This window comes from Amia ocellicauda, chromosome 1 (assembly GCF_036373705.1).
Source record: "Amia ocellicauda isolate fAmiCal2 chromosome 1, fAmiCal2.hap1, whole genome shotgun sequence".
NCBI lineage: Eukaryota > Metazoa > Chordata > Actinopteri > Amiiformes > Amiidae > Amia > Amia ocellicauda.
The window spans coordinates 21,954,321-21,968,029 of NC_089850.1; the positions used below are offsets into that span (position 1 = coordinate 21,954,321).

At 40.5% G+C, this 13,709-nt stretch overlaps 1 protein-coding gene across 1 annotated transcript; it reads right to left on the bottom strand.

Annotated features, from left to right (window-relative positions):
- Positions 1-924: 924 nt before the first annotated feature.
- On the bottom strand, positions 925-10,001 carry LOC136746487 (endoribonuclease ZC3H12A). The gene is made up of 6 exons (XM_066699015.1): positions 9,862-10,001; positions 6,804-7,257; positions 4,070-4,209; positions 3,503-3,737; positions 3,062-3,168; positions 925-2,738 (listed from the first exon to the last, which is right to left on the bottom strand). Exons 2-6 carry the CDS (start codon positions 7,166-7,168, stop codon positions 1,699-1,701), a joined length of 1,887 nt encoding a protein of 628 aa, XP_066555112.1. The 5' UTR covers positions 7,169-7,257; positions 9,862-10,001; the 3' UTR covers positions 925-1,698.
- Positions 10,002-13,709: the final 3,708 nt, after the last annotated feature.

Consider the following 13,709-nt stretch of genomic DNA (forward strand, 5'->3'; position numbering starts at 1 on the left):
TGTTCTAAATGTCAAGTGTTATATTTGGTGCAGACCCAACACCGCACACCTCCCAGGCAACACCATCCCTACAGGCAAGCCTGGACATGCAGCATCATGCTATAGGGATGCTTCACTGCACAGACTGGACAGCTTGTTAGGCTTGAAGGTAAAATGGATGGAGCAAAGTACAGGCAAATCCTAGAGGAGAGACTGATTCGGTTTTTAAAGATACTTAAATTGTCTAAAGTGCTTCCAACATTTTTTTTAAAAATACTACATTTATATAAAATATCATTCTGTAATTTCAGAAAATGGGACACCATAGGAAGGCTTTGAATACTTTTGCAAGGCACTGTGTTTGGCTGCATTATTTTGTCTTAATGCCATAATGTAGCCATACAGAAGAAGCTCACTTTATGGGCTGTTATGTGTTAAAGGGTTTACAGCACTAAGATCAACATAATGACCAGTGTTACCAGACATTGGGAAAGGCAAAAATGCTCTTTGTAAGTGGTTTAGTAATGACAACTTTGAGTGAATACCACAGCAGAATGTGTAGACATGGATCTCTCCAAGACTAACACATGTAATTTAAGGATTTATCGTTTTTATATGTTCTTTAATAAAGCATCTCTTCAGTCTGAAAATATCCCCAGACAAACGCATCCTGATTGGTAGTGTATATTGTGTAGAACTGCACACCAAACCCTGCATGCTGCGCTGTTCTGTACAGGTGGGCATGGCGAACGTGTTGTGGGATGGAATGATTTATGATTATTTGTTTTGTTTGAGGGGAAGTGTGCCTACAGTGAAGAGTAGAGGCAGAAGCCAGAGTCTTGTCTAGTTCCAGTGCTGGTCCTCCGCTGTAGGGACATATAACATGAATTAGTCAAGTTCCTGTTATTCCAGAGGCAGAACAGAAACTTCAGTACTCGGGAAAACTGACCGATTCTAATGCATCACCATGTTTATTTAAAGATCACAGTATATTGTGGCATTCCGAACCAAATACATGAACAAAGCACACACACAGCAATTTGTATTTTCTTCACATTAATAAAGCACTGAATTACCTTTGGTTGTAAGCAGCACCTTATAAACTATTCATGACAATGCGCCATACTGTATTACTAATGCTTTGGAATAACTCCAAAAGGACATAGGCTGTGCAATCTTAAAATGTATACCTCTGAACTCCATAAGGAAATAAGGAAAACATATTATCACAATATAATATATATATGTATTACATATAGAAGTTTGGGGTGGGGTGAATTTGCTTAAATGTGTACACTGGTTATTTTTCATTCACTGAATGTGCTGTACATGCTAATATTGATTAGAAACAATGTGAGCAGAAACAAGAGCTTCAGTGTCCTTTAGTTGAAATATATTCAATACATTCATATATTAAGCTCCACATGGGAAACGGCATTGGTTGCCTTAAAACATTGTTTGTCTAATAATGCTAAAGTCCTAGCCTACGGAAACAGAGGTCTGGACGTGTTTCAGGACCTCTCAAATGTCCTGTACTTGATTTATGGTTAACAGATAGTAACTCCATGTACTGTGTATCTGGAAAGCTTCTTTTAAGTAAAAACTTAAAGCTTAAAAAATAATACATTCACATTTCAACAATCTTTAAAAACACTCTTCAGGTGAGCACAGATACTGCATTGTGTTTGGCTGTTATAATGCTAAAGAATAGCTCAACATTTAGTAACAGAGATGACTGCTTCTGAAGTTTTGGATTAACGAAATGAGATAAGATGTGTCCAACACATTTGGGTGCAAACACATCACCTGGTCTACTGAAACCTGTGGAAACATGGCACACAGCTGCTCTCTGACGCTCTGCTTCTGCTCTCTCAGCGATTCAGAAGATCGACCGCCTGCCGACACCTCAAGCTGACTGCTCTCCCAGCTGTAGTTCATGGTGTGATCACAAGCAGAGTGCTTCTTGGGCATTGGACGGTAATAGTACTGTTCGAGCTCTTGTTTCTCGTAGGGAACTCGACTATTAGACAATAGTGCATGACAGACTTCTTTTTGCTGATGTTGTGCCTTCAGCCCTGGTAAATTTGTAGGATATAATCTAGGGCTCTGAACGGAGCTTCCTGAGGCCTGCGAGGAGCCACAGCTACCCAGCGACCGAATGTGTGAGGGAGTTCTCCGGCAGAAACAATGTGTGTGGACTGGGCTTTTGCAATTGTTCCTGTGCTTACAAACACAGTCCATACTGTGAACATGAGTAAGTAAGTAGCTGTCACTTTGGTGGGGTGGCATTTCACTCCAGTTTGAACTCCTCATCCCACTGCTGTGTGGACAGATGTGACCATGTTTGGGTTGCTTATCATGAATGTATAGTTCAGATATCTTGGACTGAATGGACTTGAGCCCTTCCCCACTCAGATCTCTTGAAGGAGGGCTTCCTGTCTGATTGGGCCTCTCTAGCTGTTGACTGGAAGAAAACCTGCTGTGAATGTCTTCCTGTCTCCGAGTCACAGTGGGCTGAAGGCCATTGCATGTGGACATTTGAAGGCGTTCTTCATAAAAAGTTGTGTTTGATGCAACAGGAGTGTTTCCCTGAACTGGGAAGTTGACTTGAATGTTTGACACCTGCTCCTTGTCCATGAAGGGTTTGGGGGAAGTGGATTTGTTTTTTGCACGAAGTTCATCAGCAACTGACAAGTGAGACTGGCTGGTGCGCTCTGGGTGATAAAACTTGCACTTGATGCCATAAGTACACTTTTTCCCTGAAAGAAACAAAAACATTGTTTATGGACTTTTGTGCCAATTTTGGTAAATTACAATAAAAATATATTACAAGCATTTTCCCAAGCATTGAATTTCAGAATATTACACAAATCTATTTGCATGTTCTTTATTATCTATGCTTATAAATTATAAAGCCTACTAAGCCTTTATACTAGCTATTTAAATGTTTGTACTGACACACTGTATGCTATATTCAGTCTTCTCTTACCAAGAGAGAATTCACTTCCAAATAAAAATAGACATCCCAAATTTTAACCATTAATTGTCTCTGAATAAAGGGCACAACGCTTATGATTCTTACCATAGGGGCAATGTTGCCACTTATGCTCTGGGACGTTGGGTTTTTTTCTCAGGAAATTGTCAATACTTGGTCCATTCCGTCCCAGCGGATCATCTGGAGGCATAAACCTAGAAAGGGGGGCAAATTGTTTTATCAATTTTAGTTATACTGCTGTCTTACTAAGTTTCTTTATTACACAATATTAAATTACAATAGTTTAATTTTAGTTATATGAAACATTATATATAAATATACAGAATGCTTTATTCAAGTCCTACACCAACAATTTGTAAATCTTGTGACTAGGTAACACCTTTATGGTCCCTGAAAATCAAAACAGAATATACAATGGATTAACAGAGGAGGGAAATAATTGCTATTGTAGTGTCAGTGCTGGGTATCATAAAACAGCAGGATCCACGTGCTGAGAATGGAAGCTCATTAAATGGCATCACTGCTTACTTGTCATTGGCAAAGCTGAACATCAGAAGCCTTTCTTCGATGAACTTCTTCCACTGTGGCTTCTCAATCTGCAGGTCACGGTAGTTATCGTTGGATACAATGATCCCATCGGAGTCGTAGGCAAGTTTGACGATGTAGCGGTCATCGTAGCACACCACTCTCTTCCCATTGACGCAGCGGGACGGTGTGAACACCAGGATCTTCCTCTTCTCCAGATCATGGAGAATGTGCTGGTCTGAAACAGCCCATTGCAAAGACCTTACAAAGAAGCCCCACTACTGCACTCAACACAGTCCCAGAGCTGCCCATGTTTATTCCACCCTCATTCACAAGATCATATCATTAATTATATTAAGTGTATATCGTCCTTATATTCCTTTCACAAAGTGTTTTGCTCAAAGGAAGTGATTATCAAAAGAATACAAATTGTTTTGCAAATAAATGTTGTATTTAGATGTATATAGAGTATATTCAACTCATTTACTTCATACAATTGTGTTCATCATGGTCTATCACAGACACAGCCTAATAGCGCCCTCTAGCCGCAGCCAAGCAAATCATTTGTACCTGTAATTGGGGCCTCAGGTCTGGTCTGTTCCTTCCTCCACAAGGGCACAAACACCGTGATGTCTCGATGGCCCTGGTCCCAAAACCACTGCACTGCCAGCTGCACTCCTCGGCAGGAGAACACCTGTTTGTCACCATGGCTGCAACAACACAAATACGTCAGAAACTGGCACGTCCTTTTGCAAAAATGTTTAATGCACATTAACTGTAGAGCATTTATTGTGAACGGCCTGTTTAGTGTGTGAAGAAGGGTCTGTCTTGTCTGAATTCAGGTCCCAGTTTTGAAACCGTGAACCCCTGACTTTGTCAAACTAGGCTGAGCTGGTTTTAAATGGTCTAGACTTGATCAGCTTTCTCCATTGTGAAAGCTGGGACCAGAACCTTACCTAAAACATACAATGGATACCTTGTGACTGAATTCATTCTCTTCATGCAGGAAGTAAGATAACTGGCTGACCTCGAGCTCTCCCTGTCTCTTGTATTCAAGAAACACAACAATTGTAGCACCTCTTACTTTCAAATAAAGCCTTGCAGAGACTCCAGTGAGTTTGTTGACAGTGGATCAGCCAGTAATCTGATGAAGATGATGCCCCTGCTCTCACTGAGCTCTGAACAGGAAGTTTGTTGAAAGTGTGTATTTGCATATGTGAACAAAGAGCAATTACTACACGTCATTTTATGTAAAATAGCAGAACAAAATTGAACGTTACAGGGACAGCAATCCATTACAGAGATGTATTATTCTCACTATATTTAAGGATAAATAATTGGATTTCCAAGGCAATATCTGCTATGTTTATATTACACTTTTTTGGAAATAAAATGTGTGCTCAATGGCCTACAGTTTGTCTAACAAAAAAGTATTAAAAGATAGCTGCAGTACAGCAGTGTATGTTCTCTCACTATTGGGAATGTGTGAGATCTGACTGAGAGTAATGCTCTTCCTTCCATAACTAGTATTTTTGGAGAGCATTGGAACAGAAACACACATAGTGCTAATTTGGGTCAGCAAAAACAGCCAATAACGTATTTTGTCATTTTAGTCCTGCTTGTTTTCTCAGATATTTTAGCTTGAATTGTTTAACCCACATGATTTCACACGCACACACATATTGTTGCACAAATTTTAATTTTTTTTTCTTATTTTTTTCCACTGATGAAAATTATGAGTATTTTGTATCAGTTTATTAATTCTGAATCTCATAGTTTACACAAATAGCCATGCTTTAACAATTCTATAGTATAATTGAATCAATAAAACACTTAGACCTGTAGTTCTCACCACAGTACAGACTTGAATAGAGTAGTGTGCATTTATTTCATGTTGTTCACATATATCTGATAAAATATAGAATATGTCAATGCAAATATAAACATGTTTCTTTCAGTAACACTTTTGGGGGGGAAGCTCCACTTTAATAAATTTGGTTTCATTTCTACATTGAACATTATGAAACAGACCTGACTCTACAGCTGGCTTTACAGCAACTGAATAATACGAGTCAATTTTCACAGAAGTCAGCACGTGGTTTCTCTTCAGTGTTGCACTTATAAATCAATGTAAATGGCAGGAGTTTTTTAGGAACTGAAATTCAATGCATATATATATATATATATGAGTGTGTGTGACTGCGTGTGTGTATGCATTTGCTTTTGAATCCTTTTACATACATACATACATAATATACATAATTATATATAAATAAAAATACATTCAGTGAATTGATGATTAGATGTACATAAGAGTTTCCCTGAATTGTTTTCAGTTTGTGAGATTTGCCAGAATCTCTTAGTAAACACCCAACTGCTGACATGTTCATGTTCTGCTATAGGAAAAGCTTGGGTGGGGTAACAGCTGAAATTCCCCTGGCTTTGTGTGCAGATGCACTGCACATGTGTCACGGTAAGACCCCCTGTGAGAGTGTGAAACCACGCTGATGGAAACGCTGTCAGGCATTCTTCCATTCTCAACACTTTTATTTGTATATTTTTTAGCAGACGCACTTAAGCAGAGCAACTTACACTTGTTACAATATATCACATTATTTTTACATACAATTACCCATTCATACAGCTGTGTTTGTACTGGAGCAATCTCGGTACAGTACCGCGCTCAAGGGTACAGCAGTGTCGCCCACCTGGGATTGAACCCACAACTGGAGCACTAACCGCTACCCACACTGCTGCCCTCACAGCCTGCTATCATTTCAAACCCCTTTATATCGGACTAAAGCAGTGGGGGGGAAATGTGCAATGTCTACCTGGTAGTGATAGTCATAGTCACTAAAGAATCCTCAAAGCACTGGCTGGAAACAAGATTATGAGACAACCAGTAGTAGAACTGGATTAATCTTAGACAAAGAAAAAAGTGTTTGTTTTCCTGTTTAACTGAACAAGACTGTATCTGAAACCAAGTTCTCATCAGTAAGCATGTTTTTCATCTATTTTTCAGTTTCATGAACAGTTAGGAGGAAGTGTCAGTGAAACGGCAGAAACGCAAACCACTGTTGCTGCTGCAAAAATTTTTTTTTAACACAAAATATCCTGCTTTTGTTTTGGTGCTCATTTCTTGAGAGGAGCCTGACCTACTCCACTCCTCCATTGTAAAAGAAAGAAAAGGCTCCTCACGTGTTGTTTTCAGATCTACGTCTACTCAGTGTGGTTAAGACAGGCAAGATCCTTTAGAAGCCATTGCTTTCATTTGGACTCAGAGTGGATTATGAGAGAGACTCACCTCATAGCGACATTGCTCCCGTCAATGACTATGGGTCTCAGGGCAATGCTCAGGTCTTTGTCCTCTTCAGGAAGTCTGGTGGGGGGGCTGCAACCTCTTGGTATGAGCTGGGGACTGACACTCTTGGGTCGGGTGGGTGCAGTGCTGCTGCCAGTCTTGATGAGCTCTTCTAAGATGTCATTAGTCAGGGCATCGTGATGTAGGTTCTCCAGCACCCTCACAATGTCTCGTTCTGGGTAACCCAGCTTGAGAAAGAGCTCAATCTTGCTCTGGTGTCTGTCCATGCTGGTGATCTCCGTTAAGCCTTCAGGTGCTGCTCCTCCTGTACACCCACTTGGTCTCCTCAGGGGAACCCTCTGCAGCATCCTTTTTATCTCATCCGAAGAGTTTCCACAGCAACTGCTTGAGTTTTGGAAAAGATGACAGCTGACACTGAAGCATTCTCTGACACACTCTGTAAACACAGGAAGCCAAAGATCAAGTCAGAGGGGTTTTCAGAGACTGTGGTTTGGCGTTCAAATACAATTGCCTTGTTTTTCGACAGCTACTGCAGCTGCGACATCATATTCGCGTCATGGCGCCTAAAAAAGCCCCTTAGAGAGATCTCATGAGTGCCTCATAGGAGGGGACGTAACACTAAAAATAGCAACTAAATGTTCTTAATTAGTAGTGCTGCCCCAGCTTCTCTTACTGTAACTATTTTTGTATCAATTAAAAAGGTAAGGCACTGTAAGTACCAATTCAAGTAACACAGATTTAAGGAACACTATGATATGAAAACACATTATGATTTAATTATTTCATTGGGATTTGTATATTACTGTAATATGTATGAATACATTTTGGGGGGATATTCCTTGGTTATTAATTAGATGTGTGTTTAGTTATTTATTTCAGTTCATTTTATTCCTTTATTTCCTGACAAAACAACTTATGTACACATGAGTAGGGTGTCTTAAATACATAAACTGTTAAAGTGGACAACATGTGTTATAATACAAATATTGAATGGTGTGAATAAGAACTGCTCAATACAAACAACCAAGTGATTCAAAGGAATTTGAAAACAAAAGCTACATTCGGTTCAAGAGACTATCATAATTGTTTGACAAGTAATAAAAGTAGATAAGCATTGGTGAGACAGACTAATTGTACGGTGGCATTTGTAAAGGCACTATTGGGGTGCAGTGGAACAGAATGCCTCCCCTCTGTGTCTTGTTTTAGGGACAAATAATAGCCTAGATGGCAGCAGACCCATTCTAAGCTTTAGACGCTCTTATTTAGTCCTAATTATTTTAGGCAACCATGGCAACGATACTGATAACGTTAAGTTTACATCCTGACTTATCAGAACCCAAGCATCTGAGTGCTGAGCACACTGTATCCTGTTAAACACACGCAGGATAATGTCAGCGAGTGAAGCCTTGCAGTAATCAGATCTGGACAACACAAGGGCATTAGCAGCTCCACTACATCAGATACAGCGAGGACGGATCATGAGCAGGCAGTGTTGCTTCAATAAAAAAAGATGCCCTTTTGATATTTTGCAGAACGGATCAGTGCACAAACAGCAGTACATAAATGCAGCTGATATAGCCATTTTAAAAGCTAACCCATCAAGCATACTGGTTAGGGGAGAGTTGATGTTAGTGCACTGACAGAAGGACACCCTGTCAGTCTTCCAGTATGACTAACACAGCCTGCTTGGAAATGACTAAAATCTCAAGACACTTGATTTTGGAGCGGCCACTCTTCTTAGGGTCTATAGCAGGCTGTCTGGCTTTGCATTGCACTGTGTCATTAGGAATGCCTATTTAAATGGCATTGTTATTGTGTTTCTATCAGTATCAGAGTAAGTGATCTAGGAGATATGGCAGAAAGCTCAGGGTTGCGGTGTGTGGGTCTGACGCTGTGCTCAGTCCTGGGGTGGACAGTGCACAGATACTTAGAGAGCTGCCAGGTGTGCCATACCTTGACCTATACATTTGCTTCTCTGTTTGAAGTATTGGATTACACTGTGTTCTCAATTGTTTTGTTTAACCTGTACACATGATCTAGATTTTGTTCTTTGTAACTATACTGTTCACATTATAAAGCGATCGTGTTGCTGAACATTACCTTGCTGTGGATAACTGTGTCAACCTCAACAATACACAATAACTACAGTAAGTCTATATTTGAGATCCCTCTGTTTATTTAGTGCATGAGATAGGCATACTCCTCCACCGTTTCCAAAGCCTTCACATTACACCTTCTTTTCCACATAAGAATTGGACCCATCGTGCTCGTTTGGTGTGATCCAAGGATCCTATCCAGTCTGATTTTAAATGTGCCCAAATGTTCAGCTTCTACCACATCGCTGGGGAGTTTGTTTAGATTGTGACCACTTTGTGAGAGTGTCTCCTGCAGACAGATACTTTGCTGTTTTTTCTTTTGTGGTTGTTCTTTTTGTTTTCTTAAACAGAGAACTTCACATACAGCTCTGGAAAAATTTGAGACCTCTTAACATTGATTTCTGAACTTGGAGTGGTCTCTTAATTTTTTCCAGAGCTGTATGTTGCCAGATTAGTCTGTTAATTGTATCTATGAATTATAATTCTCTAGGTCTGTGTGGTAATGCTACCCAATATTTTTAAGATGTCACTGACAATATAAATTGCATTCACTATAAATACACCCTTATATTAAATAACTTTGTGCCTTTAGGTGAATTTATTTCTTCACCACAGAGATCCATCTGTCATTTCAGTCTTCCCTAGATTAAATTTGTCATCTATCACTGAAACTTTAAATACGTTAACAATCTAATGTATGTAGTATTACGTCATTACAGACGGTCACTGATCTGTGCTGATTGCAAACAACGTCTCATTCTTTATAACAACAACAGGAATAGAAAACTAGGCTGGCTACATACACCAGAAAAATCTTCAAAATGTAGCTACAACCTGAGTTCACAAACAATGCAAAGAATGAAAAAGAAAATATAGCATTGACATTTTAGAGAGTTGACCTTGTCTCTTCAACCACAGAGGTGAACAGATATGTCAGTACTTACATTTGATCACATGGAGAGGACCCTGCTCTGCAGAGTGCCTGTTGCTGAATGTCTGTCACACGGTGGTAAAGTTCCCTGGAAAAGAAGGAGCTGTTTATTCACTTACTCATATAAGGAAGTCAGCACTGTGTTTATGCAAGCTGTGTGATTGAGGAAGAAAAAATAATGCTTAATATATTGAATTTTACTTCCTTATTTAGCACCCAATCACAGCTGGTCAGCCTGGTCGTACACCCCTGGTCCTGTAGGCACAGACCTGTCTTCCTGGTGTGGAGCTCACTGTAGCTGGACAGCGATTGTCCACCCACTGCACTGATTCTACTCAACAGCCAAAACCAAGCTTTAAAAGTCTGTCAGGCTAAATTAAAAATGAACTGGATAAACCTCTGAGGTCAAACTGATGACCTCATTGCATTTCTAATGGCCTTTCCACTTCTGAGTTACTATAATGTACTGTATTTATTTCTGTGTTTCTGTATCTCTTTCACAAGCACGAAGTAATTAGCATTTTCCTGGCATACTATTCAGACCATTGAAGGTGCTACACTTAGTATAGTAACAGAATTACAGTTTCTGTGAATCCACAGCCCTTCCAGTTTAAACAGTCATATCCTCAACCTTAAATATCAGAAGAAAAGCTTGGGGCAGTAAAGTACAGGCAGACACAAGGTCTCAAGGAAACTGATTTAAGACAAAGTTAGCTTCAAGAATAGTTTCTATCCAAGTTTAAGCATGAAATATTGAAACAATGTGCCTGGCTATAACAACCATGCATACTTTTTTGTCTTAAATCATTATCTTAACAAATATAAGTGTTTGGGTCAAGCCTGTGTCATACCTCTGAAAATGAATGGTTGATTTTCTTTCCTTTTAAATTTTTAAAGAAGGAAAATGATAATCATATTTACCCAGCAGTTGCCTAATTTTCTACTCAACATTTATTTTGAGGGCATGGTGTTCTAGTTTATCTAACATATTTACATTTGCTTCCTGTTGTAATAACTGACTTGCTTAATAAGGACACATACATACAGTGCCTTGAGAAAGTTTTCACCCCCCTTGGCATGTTTCCTATTATGTTGCATTACAACCTGTAATTTAAATAGATTTTTGTTTGGATTTAATGTACATACACAAAATAGTCCAAATTGGTGAAGTGAAATTAAACAAATTAAAATATTCTAAAAAATAAAAAATGGAAAAGTGGTGCATGCATATGTATTCACCCCCTTTGCTATGAAGCCCCTATTTCCAAAAATAGGGGGTCAATGTACATACACTACATGGCAAAACGTATGTGGACACCTGCTCGTCAAACATCTCATTCCAAAATCATGGGCATTAATATGGAGTTGGTCCCCCCTTTGATGCAATAACAGCCTCCACTCTTCTGGTAAGGCTTTCTACTAGATGTTGAAACATTGTTGAGGGAATTTCAGCCACAAGAGGATTAGTGACGTCGGGCACTGATGTTGGGCGATCAGGCCTGGCTCACAGTCGGCTTTTCCATTCATGCCAAAGGTGGGATGGGGTTGAGGTGAGGGCTTTGTGCAGGGCAGTCAAGTTGTTTGACAAACTATTTCTGTATGGACCTCACTTTGTGCACGGGTTGTCATGCTGAAACAGGAAAGGACTTCCCCAAACTGTTGACACAAATTTGGACGTGCAAATTCACCTAGAATGTCATTGTAGGTCGTAGCGTTAAGATTTCCCGTCAGTGGGACTAAGGGGCCGAGCCCTGAGACCATTATTCCTCCTCAAAACTTTACAGTTGGCACTATGCATTCGTGCAGGTAGAAAGGTGTTGGAAAGGTGGCATCCTATGACGGTGCCACGTTGAAAGTCATTGAGCTCTCAGTAAAGTTAATTCTACTGCCAATGCTTGTCTAAGGAGATTGCTGTGTGATTTGAGTTTACAGTGGCTCTCAAAAGTATTTACCCCTCTTGGACTTTTCCACATGTCATTGTGTTACATACAACATGAAATCAGAATGGATTTAATCATGAGTTTTTGCCACTGATCAACACCGCAAATTTCCATAATGTCAAAGTGAAAAGTTTTGTTCTAAATGAATTACAAATACAAAACAGAAAATAATTGAATGCATAAGTAATTACCCCTTCAGTCAATATTTGGTAGAGGCACCTTTGGCAGCAATGAGTATATGCTGTATAAGTCTCTACCAGCTTTGCACATCCGGACACAGCAATATTTGCCCATTCGTCTTTGCAAAATTGCTCAAGCTCCATCAAGTTGGATGGGGACCTTTGGTGAACAGCAATTTTCAACTCTTTCCACATATTCTCAATTGGATTGAGGTCCGGGCATTGACTGGGCCACTCCAGGACATTGACCTTTTCATTTTCAAGCCACTCCAGTGTGGCTTTGGCTGTATGTTTAGGGTCATTGCCCTGCTGGAAGATTAATCTTCTCCCAAGTCCCAGGTCTCTTGCAGACTGCAGCAGTTTTTTTTTACCGGATTTCTCTGTACTTTGCTGCATCCATTTTGCGTTATGCTGCAACCACCATGCTTCACGGTAGGGATGGTGTTCTCAGGATGATGTGGGGTGTTAGGCTTGCACCAAATGTCGCGCTTAGCGTTGTTGAGGCCAAAAAGCTCTATTTTCTCATCAGACCATAGAATCTTTCTCTACTCGGTCTCAGAGTCTCCCACATGCCATATACACTAATTAGAAGCGGTGTCCACATACTGTTGGCCATGTAGTGTACAAATACTGGACAGTCCGCTAAAATACTGTCCGGCTGTCAACCCTAATTGCCACAGACATCTTTACCATTTTCTACTTTTTCATGTTTGAATGAACAGATGTTTGTTAGTAATATTTTGTTTTTGTTAAACAGTTATTTACATAAAATAAGTAAAAAAGGAAAGGTTATAAATAATGATCGCATCCTAGTTTGCACTGTTTTTTGTGGCTCCGGAGCTGGAGCTGGTTAAAAGCAGCCGGAGCTGGAGCAGCAGGGTGGAGCTGCACCGGAGTCGCTCCGGAGCTGGAGCTGGGGCTGCTGGAGCCCGCATGGAGCTGGAGCAGGGGGTCTCCATCAGCTCCGGAGCCAGCCTGGAGCTGGAGATAAACCTCTGGAGCCACTCCGGAGCCGGAGCCAGCAAACCCGGAGCGCTGCCAACCCTACTCCACAGAGCTGGGCTTTACAGAAGAGTGGCCAGAAAAAAGTCATTGCATAAAGAAAGAAATAAGCAAACACGTTTGCTGTTCGCCAAAAGGCATGTGGGAGACTCCCCAAACATATGGAAGAAGGTACTCTGTGTGGCAGTGTGAGAGGCAAGGCTGGGGTCAGGGTGGGTCTTTCAGTGGAGGAGACTACAAAGAAGAAGAAGAAGAAGAAGAAGAGCGAGAGTGGAAGAGCAGGAAAAATAAGGGTGAAGTTTACAGTTGACAGATTCACTGGCTTACGACCCTTTTTCTGGACCATTCTCCCTCTTAAACCCCAGACTGTCTGACGACCTCCCACTGGTAACAAACTTGTATTACGGACTTTGATTAGGAACCTGCCTTACCCCTGTTGTACTTCTGTCTGCCTGGTGTTCGGCTCTGCCCACCCGGGCATTTGCGGTTATTATTGTTAGTAGTGTTTTGTTTGTAGTTAATGATTGTTTAAGTTTAGTTAGCGCTCCATTAGAGCTAGGTTTTGTTTTGCTTTTTGACACTGTGCCTGCCATTAAGGGAAGCAATAAAACGACAGCGAGCCTGTTTTGTACCCTCTGCCTGCCTCCCTACTATGTGTTTCAAGACCAGACCCCGCCTACATACAGCCCTTTTTGTGACAGGCCCCCCAACCTGCTACATCTGGCTAGATGAGACTAAAA

Bases quoted from the DNA above. Each gene is read 5' to 3' on its own strand.
- LOC136746487 (XM_066699015.1), bottom strand. From the start codon at position 7,168: ATGCTGCAGAGGGTTCCCCTGAGGAGACCAAGTGGGTGTACAGGAGGA. The intron at 4,210-6,803 runs GTGAGTCTCTCT...GTGTTGTTGCAG, and splicing joins GGGAGCAATGTCGCTATGAG to CCATGGTGACAAACAGGTGT. The intron at 3,738-4,069 runs GTACAAATGATT...GGGCTGTTTCAG, and splicing joins ACCTGAGGCCCCAATTACAG to ACCAGCACATTCTCCATGAT.